Source organism: Strigops habroptila, chromosome 15 (genome assembly GCF_004027225.2).
Source record: "Strigops habroptila isolate Jane chromosome 15, bStrHab1.2.pri, whole genome shotgun sequence".
Lineage (NCBI taxonomy): Eukaryota > Metazoa > Chordata > Aves > Psittaciformes > Psittacidae > Strigops > Strigops habroptila.
This window is the reverse complement of record NC_044291.2, coordinates 182,953-204,113: the sequence shown is the minus strand read 5'-3', so window position 1 is coordinate 204,113 and position 21,161 is coordinate 182,953. Positions and strand designations below refer to the sequence as shown.

Sequence of the window (21,161 nt, the reverse complement as noted above, 5' to 3'; positions counted from 1 at the left end):
CAGAGAGGGAAGACAGATCCCATCTGCTAAAAGGTTACAAAAAAGGATTACGAAAAGGATGTCTTTTCATTAACATCTCCTGTTAGGCAGGAAATGAAGGCCCAGTGCCTGCATCACCCACGCACGGCAGCGGGATAGCTGATATATCCAGCTCCTCGAGGATCTCACTTCAAGAATCTACTTTCTAGCTCTTCCAGGAACAGAATGTAAAATCTGGAGGCTGGCAAGCAAAAAACTCCAGGCGTAACTAGCAAAAACACAACTATTAACAAGATGATAGAAGAAAGTAAGACTGTGCAGTTGTAAAAAGATTTCAGAGAATCCAACTGAAAGCAAGCAGAAGCAGGGTTAGAACTGCCCAGGCAGAATCATTTATTGCATCCAGCACAAAGAGCAAGGGCAGATGTGCCCATCAGGCCCAAGGTGCAGAAAATACCCCTTAAGCAGTATGTTGTGGTTTTGAGGACGGTGACAGATTTGGACCAAAGCATGGTCCAATGTTGAAGAATATTAAATAAGATCAACCTAAAAGTGTATTTAAATCAAGTATTTGTCACTACTCTAAAATACTTCTTCCTGCTACAACTTGTATCACACAGTCTCAACCATCTCTCATTGCACAGGTCCTGTGAGATGAAGATACAAGCAGATTAATAGCACAGCTACTGTTCTTACCCGAGTAATGTTTTGGTACCAAACCCATCATTAAGAGACAGAATTCTTTTCCCATTGAAAAGAAGTACTGGTATCACTATCAGATATATAGTAGTAGAACCACAGAAGTGCTGCCTAGGGAGGGACCTCTGGTTGTCATTTAGTCCTCCCATATAAAGCCAGCTGTCAGCAGGGCCTGACCAGGTCAGCAGTGCCTACATCCTGCCAACTCCTGAAAACATTTCAGCTTTCAGAGTGACCTGTCCTAGTGTTGTGCTCCCCCCTCCTAGACAAAGAAACTCTCTTGCCCTCACATGTCTCTAGTCTTCTTGTGCTAGCAGTTCATCCTCATACACATCTCTGCCTTTATAACGTTCCAGAATTCCAACAGGTCTCAGTTTTAAGGGGTATTTAAATTGCAGGAGAGTGAACTTAATGACTAAACCATAATCACAGCTACTTGTTGTATACAGAGGTTTGTATTGGAACACTAAGCCACAATGAAATTAAATTACTATCCTAAAAGGTCACAGCATGTTACAAAAGCAGAAGCAGGACCCCAAGACTTCAGTGTCCAAGTCACTAACTGCAGACATGTAAACTGCATTAATACCAACAAATACGGGCAGAAAATCCATATGAGGACTAGCTGCTAAATATTTGGTAGTTACATGTCCTTTGCATAAGCTTTATAATTATTAACTGAGATCCCAAAGGAGTCAGAAGGTATTACTGTTCTTAATAAATGGGGAAGCAGTTCCAAAAAGATTAAAAGATTCATATGACCTTGAACAGTGAACAGGCAGCAGTGATTAAATGGACCATGGCCTTTCTCAGTGCAGTGGCCCTGGACCCTTTTATTTTGGCTCAATAGCATGATATTCGGCCCAGAAACTGGTTTGATGATCCTTAACATTTTCATGAAATTCAATTTCAGCTTGGCTTCCTGTTGATTGCCAGAAGAACTGTTGTTTCCCATGGAACACCATAGTCTTCATGGTGTTTACATCACGGACCTGCATAAATGAAGACCAAACCATTATATCACAGCAGCCTACAAGTGAAGTACCAAAAAAATACTGGAGAGCTTGCAAATTGGTCACTCAGGAGGAAAAGCTGCCCTAAACAAAGGTTAGAAGAAATACTGTAAACATCAGTAACACTCATTCACGTCTATGTTTATGTAAGAGATCAATCTGACACTCTAGGGTTTATGATTGAACTTCACATCTGGATGGAAATCTCTATTGAGGACATGGACCCATTCCCTTCAAACCATCTCCTTTAGGTTTCTGACTCACCAAGATGTAATTAAAATGTGTTTGGTTGGTCTCATTGCCCAGGTCAACATATAGGGCACGGATAGCTATGCGATGCCGAGGAGCCACATTGATGAACGTCCGACACACGACTTCTTGCCTTTGATGAGGCAATTGCACAGGATTCACTATTTCACCTTGGGGACCAAACAGTTGCTTATCACAGTCTGAGGGGGAGAAAGGGAGCAGAGAATAAAATTCAGAGGAGTGTCCAGCATCTCCAAGAAAGAAATAATTTAAATTAAACACAGGCAGAAAAGTTTCTCTATGTATTTTCATCTGGGAACCTCCAAGCACCAGCAGACACCTGCAGGGAGTTTGCCTTTAAAATGGAGAGGTAGTCCACAAGTAATATTAATTCCAACACTCCTTAAGAAGGGGCTTATTAGCTGCTAAAAATGAAGCAAGGTTTCCATAGATTTCCATAGGCAACCATGATCTGTGGAACTCTATGGGCTTTGTTGTGGGTGCTTTAATCTAAAGCAATAGCAAAGCTTTCCTTTCAGTAAGGTACCTTGATAATATTTTTTAGTTGCAGTTCTGCTGTTGTACTGAAGAACGACCCCGTTTCCTGGCAGCAAAACACGCTGTTTCACAATCAGTGTATTCGTTCTGGAATTTATCAGTGACAAAGTGAGCTTCCTGCAACCCGTCCGCCACATCATTCGTGCAGAGAACAGCACTACCTCACCTGAAATGGATGAGCACAGGGACTAGAAATGCTTTTCCTTTAAGCAAAAGGCCACAATCTGTCTTATATAGGTCTAAAACCAAGTACTTTCTGCATCTTGTCCCTATCTTATCAACACTTGTCATTTAAACAGTCCAGTTAAGTAATTAACTGTACTGATTCCAGCAAGAGGGTATATTGCAGAGAGAGTTTATAACAGGCCAAAGCAGGCAGCTTCTTTAACCCCATAAACTTTCGTCTCGTATCTATCAAGAAGACAGGTAAGAAACCAGTATGTATGGGGAGGACAGGCAACATCTTCACTTAGTCCCATTTGCCAATGACTTGGTGGGACAGAAAAACTTGTAAAATGGTTTCAGAGGTTACACAGGCTCCAAGGCAGCAAGAACATTCCAGGGCACCAAAAGCACATGAGCAGAAGAGGTGCAGGTATCCCAAAGGACCAGGCTAGTCCCCAGCACACCCAGGCAGTACCTGCACTGCAGTTGAGGGAGCTCTCCAAGATGTGGACTGTTATCTCCTCCCTGAGAGGACGTCCGATGGCCACAGTGCAGTCACTGCTCTCTACACCCGTCATGTTGATGATCCCGCTGGCATTAAGAAACAGCTTTCCACAGACACCTGTACAGCAGAGACAGATGAGAAACACATCCAGAAGAAACTACAGCTGCTGAAAAAAAAGCCATCATTCCCTTCGATCTGCAATGAACAGACAAGTGCACACCTTCTGGGTAAAGCACAGGAAGTGCTGCCCCAAGTGCTGCCCCAAGGAGCCCCATGTCAGAAGAGTTTTGGGAAGCCCAGGGAAGGGAGTCATTGCTCCTAGCTCAGATAACATGGACAGCTCATGGCATGCTGGAAGGAACAGCATGTCATCCCTTCTATGTAGAATTCCCTCCCACACTCCTGTCCCTGTATGGCAGTAGGGTCACCACAACCCAGCTGCAACGCAGTAAGCACCTATCTCTACCCTCACCTCCACGGGTCTTAGTTTGTTCCCGAGGCACAGCAGATGGAAGAAGATCCAGGTCCTTGTATCTTGCCTCCTTGGCAGCCACAGCTGTGGTCAGACGTGTGGCTGGTGTCACTGTCTGCAGTTGTGCTCCATGGGACCCAGTCCCCACCACTGGCTCAGGACAGGGCCCTGGGGAGCAGCCACGTACCACAATGGCCTTGGGGAAGTGCCTGCAGAAGATGGGCTTCACGTGCTTACGGGTTAGCAGGTTGAGGCAGAAATCCTGCCGTGTCTGAATGCCGTTCCCACATGAAGTTGAACACTGCAAGGAAGAAGCCCACAGGCCTTTATACATGTGTTTCAGTTGGTATTTATTAATAAATGCATTTATTGGCTCAGGCATGACTGGGGGGGAGTGTGGAGGGGAAGCTGATCTTTTGTTAACTGATGCTGCTTTGTCACTTGCTCTTTCAGTGCTCTAGTTTCATCAGCTATAAGATGGCCCACCTCCCAGGGGATTTTCCAAACTAGATCTTTGAATTGCAGAACCACTTCCTAAAAAGTCTGAAAATACCTGTGTTCCAGAAGAAAACATACCAAGGACTGTTTTCAAACTGCAGCCAAAACCTTATCTGAGAAAGGTGGGAAGCAGACCCTACAACTGCTAAACACGGGGCAGTGGAAAGGATGGAAAACATCCCTAGAAACAGTTTAGCATTTGTTTGGGAAGTAAATATACAAGGCAAAAGTGGTATTTGTCCCCTGCACGCTTTAGGGAAGTGAACTGAACAGAAGCCCATACCTCTGACCACTCGCTGAAGCTCCATTCATACGAGCACATTCGGATGACACAGGGGACACTGGCAAGAGGCTTCTCTGCCACGGGACACAAATGCTCCTCCAGCAAAACCTCCTTGTCCTGGTGAATCTGCACACAGGTGACCAGCTGAACAGCTAAGCCGAGACCACAGCTTGAGGAACAGGGCCCAGCTGGGGTTACCTTCCATCTGACAAAGGACATGGAGGAGGGTGAGTTAGTGATGAATCTCCATCCTCTACTCTCTCTCACTGTAGAAATGCACTGCAACTCCCACATCCTCCCCTCTTTTGCTCGTTAGCAGCTTTCTTCACCCCTCCACCCCAGACACTTTGTTGTCTATGAAGGCAGCCTCTGAAACAGGGCTGGGCAGCCCAGAGCAGGTTTGAAGCTGGACCCAAACGGAGGGCACTCACATTTTGCAAGAAGCCCACAGACTCAAAATATACATCGAGTCTTATTCTGTGTCCATTACAGCCTTCCCCAGGGTGACATACACAGGCTTAACTGCAAAAACAATCTTATCTCTGTCCAAAACACACACCACTGAGCAGCTAGATCAGAAACCAACTCAGGGTATTTCATCCTGGGAGTGGCATCCTGTACTGCACATAAAAATAAGCTCAGATGCCAGTGGCTTTCCAGTTCCACAGCACAGGGGCAGAGCAAGCTCTGCGCCATTCATCAGCCCTGAGTCATACCCTAGATCACACCATACATATTCAGAGACAACCACTCCTCTCCATTTCATGCCCTTGTGGCTCATGTGGCCATTTGGAGGACACAGCTCCAAATTACATGGCTCCTGCTCCTCTGGGCAAGGCAAACCATCACTCTGTGTGTCTACCACAACCTCTTTTGCCTTCTCCCCAGTCTCTCTCGCATGGTGGAGGACTTTGTGCATCACACCTTACACAGCGTGAGCCCATTTTGTAATGCCATCTGGGAATAACGCAGCCATCAGTGATACTTCCAGGTGCCACCCACCTTCACTGGATTTAAAATCCAACCAGCTTATGGAAGTACAACTGGAACTCTTTTAACACACACATACACACCGGCTCATGTATGAGAGATCAGCAGTCACCCCACTGAGTGCAGTCTGCAATACCATACATCCTGAGGAAAGCGCAATCAATTTCCTTCAGTTCTCAGAGGAGCTATTCCAGATTCTTCGAACATTTAATCCTAGCTACTTTCCTTGATGCTATGTGGAAACTGTACAGATGGCAAATGTGCCACCATCACCTTTTGCAGTTATGGATTTGTTCCTACTTCCCCAGGGTAATAAGGGACCAAGAGGTTTTCAGTTTTTCCCCAGACTCAAACTCCAAAGACTGCACTTGGTTCTGCCCGAGAACGTAGCAGCCTGGGAAAGACTCTAGGTTCACTGAGTTTGGTTCAGTGTTACTGTTTTTGCAGCCAGCTGTGCTTTCAAAGCGGGGGAGAGGAAGATAACATCCTCGGAGTAGTTTAACCCTTCCTTTACTGTGTCTCTGGAAATAGAGAGAGGAAGGAATGTCCTCTCACTGGCCTGTTATCTCCTGGTAACTGCTTTACCTGGGTGGGCAAGGACTGAGATCACAGACTTCCATCCTGTTCTCTGGCTTTGGCACTGGATGACAGTTTTCTTCTTGGGTTTCTTCTTTGGTGTCAAAAGCCACACATACATATTGTAGCAGAGTCTTACCTAGAAAGGGAAGTGATCTTACTGCATGGCATGCATGCAAAGATTGCATCTGCATGCACAAAACAAGCACACTCTGCCCAAGCTCCAGGCACACTTACTGCACTCATCCCCCCCAACTCTGAAGCACAGCAGCAGCCAGCCAGCCCCCTAAAACTATTCCCTGTCTGAGCCAGGCCCCCTTGCCTGTTCCAGGCTAAAAAAAAACCCCAAACTGTAAGCTACACATGCACTTAGAACTGTAGAGGAGAAAAGACCAGGTCCCTGAGGTTCCTAGGCACTGAGCTCATGGCTATAGCCAACTAACACTTCCCCGCAGCACTGAAAGATCTCACCTCTACCACAGGAGACGGAACACTCTCCAGCTAGAGGGCTCCAGACATACAGAGTCCGATTTTCCAGTTGGGTATCCCCAAGTGACTCCAAAGTCTGAAGTACGTGTGCATCTTCCTCCTCAAAACAAAGCAAAAGGACCCAGACTGACACTGGCACCTGCTTTCCACACCAGTCCTGATCTAACGAAGCTGGAAGATGCCTCCAGATCAAGCCTACAACATATTTCCTATCACTGAAGAAAGAGGCACATTTAAACACTTTCTCAATTTCTGCAGAACATGTAAGGATCAGCAATAGCTAAGGACATCCAACAGTCAAGACCCCTCTTAATTCACACTACCTGAGAGATACGCGAGACTGGAGATGCCTAAAGCAGTATCTTCCCCATCTGTAAGTGTAAACCTGGCAGCGGCTCCCCAGTATGGATTTGGACCAGCGATCCTGTGGTGAGAAGCCCTCTTCCCTACTAGCAATCCTCCCTACCACATTAGAACCTGTTTGCCAATGAGGAATTTCCTAGTTGACCAGGGGTTATTTCTGTTTCTGGTTTTGTTGGACTCTGAGAAATTAAGAAGGAACAGCTAACTTAAACAAACCACCACTATGAACTGATGAATCCAGCAGCATAAATTAAGAGGGACAGAGCTGTCTAGAGTGACAGGATGAACCTTTAACTAGGCAGACGACATTGACGTGAACCACCCTCCCAGACTCCAGTAGTAAGGTGATGGTTCTTAACGGTAGCCTCCTGTGGATCACAAGAGCAAAGCTCCCAGTGAGACTCCTGAAACAAGCCAAGCCAGTAAACTCACTTTGTCCCAGCCTAAAGGGCAGACATTAACCACACACGGCACAGTGGAGAGGGGTTTTTCTTCTGCTGGGCACAAGCTGTCATCCACAACAGTCTCCAATCCACCATGAAACTGAACACAGGTCAGATTCTGCTGGGCAACTCCAGTTCCACAGGCAGCAGAGCATTCACTTATCTGAGACATCTTCCACCTAAATGGGAAGTAATTGTATCACCCTATTTCTCTTCTGATCATGAAGGTTTATTACGCCACTGATTACAGAAGTGGCTTATACAGAGTATTCAGCTTCTCTATTTCAAGAGCCTTGTCCAGATGTGATGGAGAAGACAACTACTGGAAATTTAAGTCCTTGCACTGACAACTCCCTAGGACTAAAAGCACCTAAAAGCCAAAGAGCTGGAGTTCACCGTGTAATCACTTTTTGTTAAAAACTAAAATGTATGAGATCAATGTCTGGGCAGGCGTGGCTCTCGGTCCTCTTTCCAGTCTAAAGAACACAAGGGTCACCTGCAGGGTAAGATCAGATCTTTATCGGCACAATCTTGGAAAGGATATGAGCAGACATCTTTTTCTGGCCATGCCCTCAAAGCATTTTCATTAGCAGACTACTGCAAAATATTGGAAGGACAATCTCCCATTGATTCGGCTGACATCTGCATTACCTCATGGGACCAGCAAAGACAGAAAATGGTTTGGGATCTGCTACACCATTATAATTGGGAAGAAATCACTTCATACTTTTTTTTTTTTAAACACCTTGCACAGTGCAAACGAGACTGCAGGGACTGCGTTCGCTGGCACTGAAAGGACAAGCTAAGCAAGAATTTAGCTGAGCTTCCAGAACACCAACCTGTACAAGCATGGCTCCATGGCACAGGGCTGGTGCTCTGGAAGGGGCTGCGGGAGCTCCAGACACCACTGTTCCTCTGTTATTTCATTCTTTGTCTGGTCAAAGCACACACGATCCACAGGCTGCATCCCTTGGATACAAAAGGAAAAGGAAAGGAAGTTATAAACAAATTGAACAGTTTACCTCCTTATGTTAGGAAGATTCATAAAGCAGTAATTTTGCTTTACTCAAATCGTGTGTATGAAAATGGTGTATTTGGGAATACAGACTTTCCATAAACACACAAACCCCTGCTTTCTGACAGAACTTTTTCTCAAGACTTTCCAAGATGAACACCCTGAAAGATGAGAAGTTTGATGGATAATCCACTGCCAAAATGGAAACATTGCTCTAAACTGGCCATTTGCAAGAACAAGGATATCAATCATAATTTGGTCCAAATAACTTCTAATGATCTTGAAGTCTGACTGATGAGGGGCAGGTTGCTGACAATAAGCTCTAGTAGTCAGCCATCTGTAAGTGAAATTCTGTACAACTTATCATGTAATATCATCAGAGCTGTGCCAATGTCCTCAGGAATCAATAGCCAAACCTAGACTAGAAGTACTGCAAGAGAAGCTGCCAACTTGCCGTTCCTGTGGCACGCAAGAAACAATATTCTTAAGCTACAGCTATAGACAAGATGTTTAACAATACTGAACCCAACAGGCAAAGCAAGTGAAAATCCAAACTCAAGTTACAAGCAGAGCTGGAAAGAGCCTCCGTTACAGTGAACGAGCTACCCGCCCAGAGACAGGCATTCCCAAATCTCAGAAAGCATGACGCTAAGATGCAAATGCGAAGAATCAAACAGCAGTGCTATCTTTTCACTACCCTCGTTTTCAAGTAATGTCACTTTCAGCTCTCAGTATGCAATTTCAACTTGAATTCTCAACTTTGTGTTATTTTAAGTCCCAGCTTTCTCATTTTTTTATTTGTGACTGCATCAGCTTGGAGGCCCTAAAGCATTTTGAGTTCTTTACTTCAGGGTTTCAGCAATCAGTTCTACTGGGAAATGTGCTGGAGAAAAGCTCTCCAGATATAACTAGTCCTATAGGTGGACTTCCAGAAGTATTCATTACTGTATTTTCTAAATCCTTATCATAAAAGTCTTGAGAGGCAGTGTCACATGTATTATCTGATGAACAATATGTCAGACCGTCTGCCAGAGTGATCTGTTACAATCGGCATTACGATTTCTTCAGGGAGACAGAAAGGATTAGCCATGGCACAGGAAGAGAACTCTAAGAAGGAAGTTTCATAATTAGCTATGAGGCTTTAGGTAGACACTAGATACCACTTTGGTCTCAGGCTTTTGATGTTCAGCCGAATTCAAACTATAGTCTTCGATAACTTTGAAAAATCTGAGAAAATTATTTAGTCTTTAAACAAAAAGTTTGGTTAAAACCTATTTAAAAATCTTCTTCTCGATCAGACATTTGTACTATCATTTTGATGATTCAGCTCATTTGCTGACTTGCTAATTCAATTCAAAAGCTGCACCACCCTTTTCTTTGGTTCAGTTTAACACTGGCAACCACAGCTCACTTTCAACAATTTGTTTTTAAATTCAGTTCAGTTGTTTAATAAGTTCTAACCAAGTATCTATTACTGATGACACATTTCTTTCAGAGCCCAGGAGAGCCCATGGAGTAAAGGTCTTGGCTGCCTGGTAGGTACCCAATAAGCAGCCTGCCCACATCTCCATACAAAATAGAGTACCGCTGCCTCACCTTCCCCACAGGTTACTGAACACGGACCCTGCTGAGGAATCCATATATACGTCAGATTCTCTTTGGGGACAAAGTAGCTGAAGGTGATGTCTGGGTTGGTGGCATTGCCATATTCCTTTCCATACCTTCGATAGACCTGGTGAAGAAAAAAGTCCTGGTCAATGCACAAATCAACTCAGACTCATTTCTTCAGATGCAGATAAGAGAAGCTAGTCCCCCTTTTTTCCATCCAACCCTGAGCCTCCACGCTATGACTCTCAATTCTTTGCAGATGCAGTCAGAGCCTCACCCTGTGATTTCTGTGCACAGGGCACAGATTAGACCAAGCAAGATGTTTAACTCAGAATGCTTTTCCCCACACCTCCATCCCCCAGACCTGCAGAAAGCCAGTAGGCAGACAACCCTCAACTTTTCCCAAGAGCAACACCATCGCTCTTAGTCAACACCATCTCCACTGGCCTTAGACACCTGGAACCTACTAAATCTGGATTCTACACTGAAGCAGAGCTACAAAAACCTGCCCAGTTCCGACTGCCCCCTTCCAACACTGCAATTTTAACTTACCTGTATCTCAATTTCTTCCTGTGTTGGTCCATCCACATGGACTTCTTCCAGACTTGGCAGGTTGTCCTTAGTGAGAAAAACTTTGTATTTGATCTGGTTATCCTCCAGAAGTGACGGATAGGTGACATTCAGTGAGATTTTGCCTTTTCCAGCAACAACATACTCTCCTTTAACTTTCACAGCTAGAAGAGCAAAAGTAGCAGTGAAGTTAACAGATATGATATGATCACCAGGGTCCCCAGGTGCTGCCAGCTACAGACCACCCATTTGTTAGAAACCAGTTGGATCTAAGTAGGGCATCCCAAAGAGCATGGCTTCTACCATTTCCCATTGGAGAGCATCCCACAAACAAATTCCATCATCAAGAACTTTCCACCCAAATTCCATTTTCTTGGTTTTACAAGCCTGTTTTAGTCCTGCCTGCAGATCCTCCTCTCTTTTCCGTTCAACTCACCCAAATGTGTGAAGAGTGGTCTCCAATTGGTAACACGGACCAAGGTGGTATTATAACGCAGAGACAGAAATGTAACATATTCTGGAAGGATGGAGAGAAAGAAGACACAGTCACCTTCCATTACTGTACCCCTGTTAAAAAGGCTGGGGATTACAGATCAACCCCTTTTCACCTTACTGGCACATTATCCATTGGAGGACAAGCCTTACAGGCAGCAACAAAGCTGAATAGCAACAAAACATAACCCCTGAAGACAGGGGTTATGTAGCTAAATTCACAGTGACCTCACAGTGCTGCCAGCTGGGCTTGAACACAGCGATAGCAAATCCAGCAAATTCTGTGTCCTGTTCTCATCTTTATTTTGTTCTTTTTATGTTCTCTGCTGATATCTCTATGTCATATTGCAAGAGCCAGATCAGTTCCCAAATGAATGTTTAACATCTCAGGAAGCATCTGACACAGCCCCCAGCTCCCACTAATTTGCTGGACTTCCCAAATGGCTACAGTTCTGATCCATGTCCAGAAAAAGTCACTTTGCCTACACAACAGCTTCCTGCTACAGATCTTAGCTGCCTTTTCTGTTGACTACCCAAACTCCACTGCCATATACTCCACAAAACAACATCAAGCAGAAGCAGGAACATGAAGTCACAAAGAAGATTATGAACACTGAATATGCATACAAATATGCAGCATATAAACAGCACCATAATGTTGAGCCTGAGGGTGAGGACTACACACCTTTAGCTTTTCCTTCTGTGTAAGATCCACTCACTTCAGTGCAAGTGGTATTATCACCCCCACAGACCTTGCAAGAGTCCATTGTCTTCCCAGAGTCCATCTGGCCATCACACCCGAATGCCTAAGCAAAGAGGACAGTCTGTCAAGACTTGCCTATTCTGAGAAGAAAACAAGTGAGTTAAAGCAACGCTGCCTGAACTCCTGAAACTGCCTAACTGCCTTTTTCATTTGTAATTCGAATTTAAGATGACAACATAGAAAAAGATGCATTTGTACCTAGATCTACTGCTGGACAGCAGTATGCAAAGCCAGGGATTGGAAAGTCTTAGCTGAGCGCACATCGAGTCTCATAATTGTGTGATGTTTTCTTTCCCATAACAAGCAGCCCAGAAAGATTTCTCCTGTGACCTAGAACAAAAGCTCTGCACTCCCCCTCTCTTCTTTAGCTCCCCAAACCCCAAACCCAAATCTAGCTCACATCCTTCAGCCTGGCCTTCAATCCCATGGAGCTCAGAAAAGAGATTCTATCCCCATTCCAATGAACAAGCCTAATTTACACAAAGCTACAGGAAGATCTCAGCAGGCTTAGCAGCAAAACATGTGCAACTGCTGAATTTATGCAAGAGGCACTGATCCCAGGCTTTAGATGCTGCCATAACATGCAGATTTACCCCTGTTGCAAATAGAACAGCAGAAATCAGAATAGGTAATGCCTACACCCTCTGCTGTTCACTAGGTGGAAATGCATTACAAAACATTGGGAACACCAGGACCATGAGAAAAACCTAGAATTTTAAAAGCGTACTCTGGGAATGTAAAGAAACGACAAAAAACATAGAATTGGGTCAGCACTGAGCAGTTACTAAATTGCAGCCAGCACAGGGGAGTTATATTCAAGCTCTTCATGAAAGAATGCCTTTCCTCACAGCAAACCCAGGAAGAAATTTTACTTCAGTTTTGATTAGTGATACTGCAACAATCACTTTGACAACTTGTGATTCCCGGGTTTTACTCCTCACTTTGGCACTGACTCAGTATGCTCAAATCATGGAACTTCCCTCCAACAGAGTCAGCATTTTATAAGGATATTTATACCACACAAACTGAACAGCTAATTCTGTCTCCTCAACCAGTGCATAAACCAATTGCCTCTTGGCTTAGGGATGAACAGCTTTATGTAGTTAATTGGAAGAATGTCTTTTCTAGAGGTCATTGGCATTGGATGCACAGACAGAACAGTATATTTCCAACCCTAACCATTCTATGATTCTATGATTTGCTGGACTCCATCCAGGAAGCTTAGAACAAAACTCTTTTTTGGTTGGGGGACAGTTTCTTCCCCTGCTCCTAGTAAACTGCCTCCTTTGGTGCAGATTACATGCCAGAGGTTCACCTGGATTCCCCAGGCACTTACTCTGCAGCTTCCCATTACACACAGATTGAAAGCCCCGTGGTGCTTGGAGTCATCCTGCTCACATCTGGTTCCATCTATGAAACTGTCTCCGCGGCTTACCATGAATTCGTTTTCAACGGCCCTGCACATGTGTTTGCATAACATGTCCCCTGGAGGAGGCAGACAGAAGAAGAAAGGAGTTTCTCTTTCAGAAAGGCACGTGGCTGACCATGAAGCAATGGGAAGAAGACAAAACCATCTGACAGGAAGAGTACCCAGTTTTCATGAGAAAACTAATCAGTGAAACGGCCTTTTGACTTCCAAGTACACGCATGTTCACGAGCACTCCCCTTCACAAAGGAGCCACGTTTTTTCAGTCTTTCCTTACCTTTGGCAAAGCCAACAGCAGAAGTCCAGGTATAAAAGGATGGTGCTTCCACAGTGAGATACAGTGGCTTTAAATTTGTTGCCGTGCATTGTTCAGCCATAAAGTCTTGCTGGGTCATCAAACAGGCCTACATCCCAGAGAGAATGGTACAGGTCACAGGAGGAAGTTACTGAGCACAGAATCCCAAGCAGCATTTTACCCACTCGCTAAAGGCAGAAAGAAGTGTAAGTAAAACACCAGAACAACTGCAAATAAAGAGAACCGCTTTAAAGGCAAGGTGTGGGATATGCAAAGAATTGTGTTTGGAAGCTGGTATCTACTTATTTTCATAAATAGCAAAGATAAGAAAGACAGAAACAATGAAAGAATGTCCCTCTGAAGAAAACTGTCATGAGTCACTATTTTCTCAGAGTCTGCCCTGCTATGAGGGTATAGAGAAAATGTTTCATTACACATGAACAACGCTATTAAATAATACTGCTATCTTCGGACACAGTGGAACAAATACCTCTCCTGTTGTCAGACAGATGGAGGCTGAATGCCAGATCTTTAGTCCTCTTCCCAGAGCAGTCAGCTGTGAGAAGCAGTCCCAAACCATGCAGCTCTCAAAGGCTTAAAGAGAGTTAAAAAAAACACTTGGAAGATGTGATGAGCTCCATTACCTGAGTATTGCACATCTCCACTTGGATGCTGGCACCACGGCATTCCTGCCCTCCAAAAGCAGGCCTGGAAATAATAGAAGAACTCCTCAACAGAGGCAGATTTGTCCCAAGGAAAAACAAGTCTCGGATCCCATGGCCCTGAATCAGCCAAGAGGCACTGCAAACTCCCCGTCACTGACCTGGGGTTGTTACAGAACCGCTGCCTTATCACAACTCCACCTCCACAGCTGCGGGAGCAGGAAGAGAATGGGCTCCAGCCAGACCACTGCCCATGGACTACAGCCGTAGGGTTCAGTTCTTCCAGCGAGCTGCACTGTCCCTTGGAGCACCACTAAGACCAAGAATACACAAAACTGGCAGCAGCACCATAGTGAACCCAGCAGGGCTGGGATCTCAAGGGTGGCACAAGTCCCCATCTTCTGGCAGGACAGACTAATATAGAATCCCAAAATGAAAGAGGCACCTTCTCACAAGAGGCTAGAAGAATCCCATTCCTAATTATGATCTAACATGAGGTTGGGGCTAAAACAAAGAGCTGATAGGTCATTTCAAGTAGAAAGCAAAGCCCTGGAGGACAATTCAAGGAACTGCAAAGCAACTCGAGAGATACAAAGTGGAAACACCAAGATCAGCTGGTACCACTTTATGACTGGAGAGTCTGGCATTAGCTCCCTGGCCAAAGGGCAGTGAGTGCCATGTACCTTCCAGCCACCAAAGTCTTGCTGTCTGGTGAGCTCCATAGCATCCACAGCCACTTCTGATCAACAGCCTCCTTACCTTATTGATTCCGCACTCTGTACCATCCAAGAGAGGTACAAGAAGCCGAGTACAGCTGGACTTGTCTGCTGGTTGTACATGGCATGAGAGAACTTCACATATGTCCTGATGTGACAAGAAAATCAGCAAATTCAGGGAATCATCAACACAACAGTCCCAAAAGATGCTCCATTTAAATGCTGCATGTCCTGGATGTTTGCTTTCCCCACAGCTACCCAGCAATGCAAGCAAGTTCCCTCATTTCTCCTGCTATTGGGCAAAAGTTGTGGGCATGACAAGACCATCACCGCCAGCTGTAATGCTGAAGCAATTAAAGTTTCACCCACCTTAGTGCTTCCTCATTAACAAGACATGTTCAGATGGCAGCTATAGCCATGCTGCATCTCCCAGACATGGAGACTTGAGCAAAGGCGGGAAGCTGAAGAAATCCAATGCACACGAGCTCCCTAAGACAGGGTCCTGGGTAGGTGCACCGATCACTAGCACCACCAGGCCCCTTTTTGGACAGAAGGCTCTGGGTAGTGTGCAAACTTTAAGGGAGACTTATGTGGATAAAGGAGGTGACAGAGAGAAGGGAAGCATTTTAAAACCCTTTGAAGGTTTGTTCTTTGCCAAGAAATCTGCAGCAGAAAAGCACCTTCCATCCCGTTAAAATAAAAATGTTCCCAGCTCCCTTTTCCCAAATCTTGGCTCCAGATCATTTCCCTGCTGCCCCTAGCAAGACAGACAAACTTTCTACCTACAACATTACTGTCAGCAAAGGTGCATGCTGTGGCAACAGTCCCAAAGGTTATTTTACATTGCTCATCTGCTCCATAGTACAAGCCAGGCTTCCACCCAGGGATGCTGCCATCCATGTCCGGCAGGTCATTTAAGCAGTTTGTTTGGCCTGCGCTGATAGAAACATAAGAAATGTCACTTTCCCAGCTGTGGGCAGTAAGGACAATGGCATGTTTGCAAACTTGTGCTGAGCTTCATTCTGGGAGTTGGCTGTTGCTTTGCCAGACAACACATGCTTCCTGTGGGCTGTGATGGATTTAGTTGCAGCAGCTGCCTGGAGACGCTCACAGTTCCCTGCTGCTGAAGTTATAACAGAAACCCATTCCTACCCTTCACGCAGCCAGCTCGCAGCCCGCAATGCTTCTTTTAACCTAGATGCTCCCACATTTGAAATAAAACTTCCAGGCTGAGCTAGTGTCTGAGAAGTTCAACACAGCCCAGGCATGTCAGCCACTAACCAAAGTAATTTCCAGCTACTTGAAGCAAAAACTGGGTTTAACCTCAGCAACAGACAAAAGTGCTAAGAAATAAACAAACCCCCAGCTTTTCAATGTTCCTCATTTTCCAAGAGTTTTATTTTGTCCCTTGACTCTCCCTGCTCTCTCCCAAGATCCCAGCACAGGGAATCACTCCCACATGGGCACACAGAACTTGACCATTCCCTTACTTGACAAGGGCCAGGAACACTTCCCGACTGCACTGAGACCAGGCAAGGTCGATGCTGTTGTGGTTTCCTGCTGAACCCATGATGTAACCGCTGCTGCTGCACTGATTCCCCTCGCCATCATGGGGGATTCCAAGACTGTAACAGAAGCAGCACAGTGCCCTGAAAAGAAGCCGAAGCCCAAGGGTTGGGTTCCCTCAGAGCCTCTCTTCTCTAAGCAAGGACTGAGCTCCCTCTGCAGTCTTTCCTTCTACTGTCATCACAAAGGTTTTCTCTCCTCTGCAACTTCCAGTTGTCACAGAGCATGCAGGAACGCAAGAAATGCAAGGAATTCTTTCCAAAAGTTTTGAATGCTCTATGGGAAGTCCCCTGTTACACCGAGATCTTCTTCCTTCTTCAGAATCCCCTAAATTGGGGAATGTTTTTACTTGAATAAAACATACTGCGCTGCTCTGGGGCTTTCCTACTGACCTGTGCCCAATCTCATGGGCTATAGTGACTCCAAGATCAAAGCCAGTGTCCTGGGTAATAACACAGCTCCAAAAGGAGGAGCAGACTCCACCTAACTGAGTCACTCCACGCAGCTCCTTGTTCCCATCAGGTAACTCCAGGTCAAACCTAAAGTAAGGAAGACAGATACAAAGGAAAGAGCAAAGAACCACTGCAGCTACTGAAGTCAGGTCTAGACACTCAGCTGAATTTATTTGGACTTTCCTGATCTAACTTTGCCAGCCAGCTAACACTTCTTTTGACACATGGAGCTCCCTGTGGCAAGCTGGTAGCAGTGTGCCAGATGGTCCCACAAGTGCACATTGTTCACAATTTGTGGTGATTCTACATTAAAAAAATCCTGATATCGCTGACAAGCAGAATAGAATAAAATAACCTAATCCTATTTGCAAAAGACAGACCATGTCATCATCTCTTTGAAGAAAGAGCATCAAAACAAAGCCATTACATTCAAAAGAAGTTTGCCTTCGACAAATTTAGCTGAGGCAATTTAGAGCAAGGTGCCTAAAAGTCAGACAAAACGTCAGAGCCAGAGTAGCACTAGGAATCTTCTATAGAAAAACTTCCAGTTACTGTTTGACTCTTCTGCCCACAAAAAGCTGCAGTGGGTTTGGCTCTGCTGCTCAAGTCTGGCTGGTCAGCGCCCGGGGAATATTCCAATTCCTTCAGCAACTGAAGAAACAGCACCTCTGACTAACTGCATTACACTAAGGGCAGGAGAATCAATCCCAAAGAGGACATTTCCAAAGGCTCTGTGATGCCCAGCTGCCGGAAGACCCGGTGCAAATCACTGTCACGTGCTAACGGCTGGATGCCACCAGCCGTGTTTCCAGTCCCCTCCCAGGGCAGGGGAGCTTCGTTACCTGGTGACGTAGAGGACAAGGTCAGCATGCTGGGGGTCAGAGTCATTCTGGGGGTTGACCTTCTTGCTCCATTCACAAACGCTGATGAGCGAGGAGGTGATATTAGTCGTGATGTTTACCTCTGCCTAGAGTGAAGGCACATGTTTGCACATTTCATACAGATTTTAGCAACCACTTGAGCATAGTCCTCCCCACTTACCTCTGGCTCTCTCAAAACAAGCATTTGCATAAGATGAACCCTGAAATGAGCACCCAGTGAGGCATCTCTCAGCAGCTCTGCCCCCTGATAAGAGACAGAAAGGATTCAATAAAAGAGGCAACTCGGTGACTCCCACTGCCTGTTTCCAATGACAGGCTGCATTCACTACAAAGGTAACACACCTGGTAACCATAAGGGGCAACTATAAAATCACCAGGAAGTACATTAAAATATGCACTATAAATGTAAATAACTGTTAATAGATGGCAACTGTTGTTAGACTTGTCAGATACTCTGAAGCAGAGAGAAGAATCTGCATGGAAAACAGTTTCATAGGGTAGGAAAGTGAATGCTAAAGACTTTTTTGCAATACACACAGAAAATGCATAAACGATTAGACATTTAGAGAAATTCTGTAATAGAAATAAAATGTTGAAATGTGAAATACAAGATTAATTCAGTGGATCTGGCTCAATCTCAGTGAAATCAACAGAGAATGGATCAAGGCTCTGGTGATAAAACTCTTGCTATTGTATCTGACTTACAACAATATTAGTAATGCAATCAAGAACTACGTTTTCTATGTGGGTTTTAAGGCTACAACCCCAATGCTTCTAACATCCACTTCTACTCACACAGCTCCTTGTACAAGGGAAAATTTGCCATGCAGTGCCAAAGGAAGCAGAGAGGAACACCCTGCACCTGAGCAGTCCTCTGTACTAGGAGCAGGTAACCACCAATACCTCTGAAAGTGCACTCAGAGGTCTGTGTGCTTGTGACACAGTCCATGACCCTGTGAGCTCTCACACTGGGACAGCAATCCAAACAGAAATCTACTCACAATGTTCAGGTTGGCAAGAATATACCGCTCCGTGTCCTCTTTGTGGTACAGGTAAACATCTGGACCTGCTATGACCATCAGCTCCAGATGTTTGACAGTTCCCTCAGCCCTCTTCTGCAGGCGAGGGGGAAACCACCCTGCTGAACAGCATAAAGGGACACAGGGAGTTTAAAATGCAAGACAACATAAACGGTCCTGCAGTTCCATTCCCTTTTCCTGAAAGACTAAAATAACTGAGGTGGGAGACGACTTCTCCAGTTGCGTGCTCAGGTTTCCCACTTCTGTTGATTTCTTTCACCTGCTAGCAACCTTCTGCTATCAAAATAACAAACACCTAAATGAAAACACACTAGTTAAGCCTCCGTGAGGTGAGAAACATATTCAAGTATACCGTTTGTAGATACCAATTTTTCCTTGGAGCTCATGCAAGCAACCCCACTACCAGGAGACAAGCAGAACAAGCAAGACTTCCCTTCCATGTGCATTACCTCTTGCTGTATTTGCCTCTCTCGCAGCACTTCTGAAGACAATGTGAGGTCTGGAGAAGCCGAGGTCCTTCAGCAGGGCCACATCTTTGCTTCTGACAGGCCTGATATGAATCTTTTCCTCATCTGCAATGACAACTCCTTGCTAAAGGAGATGAAATTCCATCTGAGTTATTCCAAAGCCATCTACTATCAGTGGAGAACCATGTGCCATATCCTTCCTGTTTCTCCTTTGTAATGCTCAGATTTCTTAAATGGATGATTCACACGTTTGGTGCATCAAGCTGCAAAGCTACAAGGACTGTAAAAGCTTGCAAGAATAAGTTCAGTGCATACTCACCAGCTGCCCTTCACAGTAAGTGACTCTACACTTCACCCCACGGGGTTGCAGTGGATTTCCACCTGCAAAACAGTTGCCGGGGAATCGCTTCAGTAAGCTAAAGGAAGAGTTCACCACCTGATTGCTCACAAAGGAAGAGGAAAGGAGGGCATGGTCCTCCAGAAATTCAAAGGCATAGAGCTCTCCCCAGGCCTCAATGGAGCAATGTTGAATATAACAGGACTTCAGCCCAATCTGTTCTTCTTTACAAGGGCAAGTTGGTTCAGCAACAACAAACTCGGGTACTGAAAGAAATGAAACAAGACCAGAACAAGGGGAAAGGTTATGAGAAACAACAATACAAGTGTAATAATCTATCTCCTTAAGAAAAAAATACTCCCCAAATGACAACCATGGCCTTTCAGGCTCATCGTGTCAATAGCCAAAGAACTTCTATGCTTTCATGCATTCAAAAATGAAGTTAATCTGATTGGGAACAGACGAGCTCTGGAAGCGGCTCCTGCTTTATCAGCGCTCTTGCTCTCTCAATAAGGAGAGCAGCTCATTTATCCTCATTTAAGGATGCTTTTACTTCCTCTCACGTTAAGTATTACTAAGTGAGAATTATTATAATCCAGACAGAGACACAGTGATGAGCACTGGGCGAACTCACAAGTAGACAATCCCCTTTCTTTTCAGGATTTGAGAGTTCAAAATGTATCTTTATTCTGAACTACCATCAATCCAAAGCCAGAATACTAGTTTCTCCATGTGCTAGTTGGTTGGGGGTTTTTAAAACCAACAAATGCATTCAAAGCTACTTTTAGTCTTCCTGCTCAGAAGACCTGGATCTGTTCATCTTGCAGAAAAATATCAATGCAGTGAATGAGGACTGCAGCAGAAACATGCACAAAGTTTTAACATCTCTCCTTCAGCAGAGTTTAAATACTGACCCAGTTCTTCAACCGCTTTCACACTGAAACAGGGATTGCCTGAGTAACAAGACTCAGAAGTGCTAAGTGCTTGTCAGATCGCAGTTCCTTAATAAGTGTTCTTAGTGTTATCAAAAATAGAGGATTAGAAATGAACCAAGACGTGTTCTAAAATCAAGGAGGAAGTAGCCCTGCATACCATCAGACACCAAGCTGGTTCCAAAATATAAGAAAACATCTTCTGCATCCAAAGCGCCGAGAAATTTCTGTAAGAACAACAACTTTACTGTTTTTTTAAGAACAACAACTGGATACAACGCTGTCGTTAACTGAACCCAACCTGGAACGCACACAGCGAGCAACTCAACAAGTACTGATGCCAAGTTCTCGTGGCTTTGTTTTACCCTAAGCATGGGCTGCACAACGGCCACCCAGAGGAAGGGAAGCAGCTCTATCTGCTCGATTACCCAGTTTGATGGCTTCTGGCTCAGAACACGTCGCGTTGCTTCTTTTTATTTCCTAGAAATAAGAAAGCGTTCCTGGAAACTGCGTTTTCTGGAGGTCACACTCACCTCTCGGGCCGGCGCGGGCCAGCAGAGCCCCCAGGGGAGCACCAGGAGCGCCCGCAGCGCCAAGCCGCCGCTCATGCTGCTGGAGGAGCCGCAACCGGCGCCGCGGACTGCGCCGGCCCGGGGC

The 21,161-nt window shown here is 45.1% G+C and overlaps 1 protein-coding gene across 7 annotated transcripts; it reads right to left on the bottom strand.

The window, feature by feature from the left end:
• Positions 1 to 348: 348 nt before the first annotated feature.
• On the bottom strand, positions 349 to 21,146 carry ADAMTS13 (ADAM metallopeptidase with thrombospondin type 1 motif 13). Of its 7 annotated transcripts, none has more exons than XM_030507298.1 (29): positions 21,038 to 21,146; positions 20,665 to 20,731; positions 19,555 to 19,838; positions 19,218 to 19,359; positions 18,730 to 18,869; positions 17,889 to 17,972; positions 17,690 to 17,814; positions 16,788 to 16,934; positions 16,320 to 16,454; positions 15,616 to 15,766; positions 14,873 to 14,977; positions 14,275 to 14,426; positions 14,096 to 14,159; positions 13,434 to 13,560; positions 13,067 to 13,215; positions 11,653 to 11,773; positions 10,912 to 10,992; positions 10,458 to 10,639; positions 9,894 to 10,029; positions 8,122 to 8,251; positions 7,272 to 7,461; positions 6,459 to 6,576; positions 5,997 to 6,126; positions 4,422 to 4,626; positions 3,641 to 3,941; positions 3,139 to 3,285; positions 2,488 to 2,664; positions 1,956 to 2,140; positions 932 to 1,670 (listed from the first exon to the last, which is right to left on the bottom strand). In XM_030507298.1, the coding sequence occupies exons 1-29, from the start codon at positions 21,110 to 21,112 to the stop codon at positions 1,512 to 1,514; spliced, it is 4,209 nt and encodes a 1,402-aa protein (XP_030363158.1). In that variant the 5' UTR covers positions 21,113 to 21,146; the 3' UTR covers positions 932 to 1,511. The 7 variants fall into 7 exon arrangements, 5 of the variants coding, with proteins under 5 accessions (XP_030363155.1, XP_030363158.1, XP_030363156.1 ...); XR_003994507.1 differs by having other exon boundaries at positions 1,459 to 1,670; positions 3,641 to 3,724; positions 3,828 to 3,941; positions 20,665 to 21,130; XR_003994506.1 differs by having other exon boundaries at positions 349 to 1,670; positions 2,488 to 2,585; positions 20,665 to 21,130.
• Between the last annotated feature and the right edge of the window lie 15 nt (positions 21,147 to 21,161).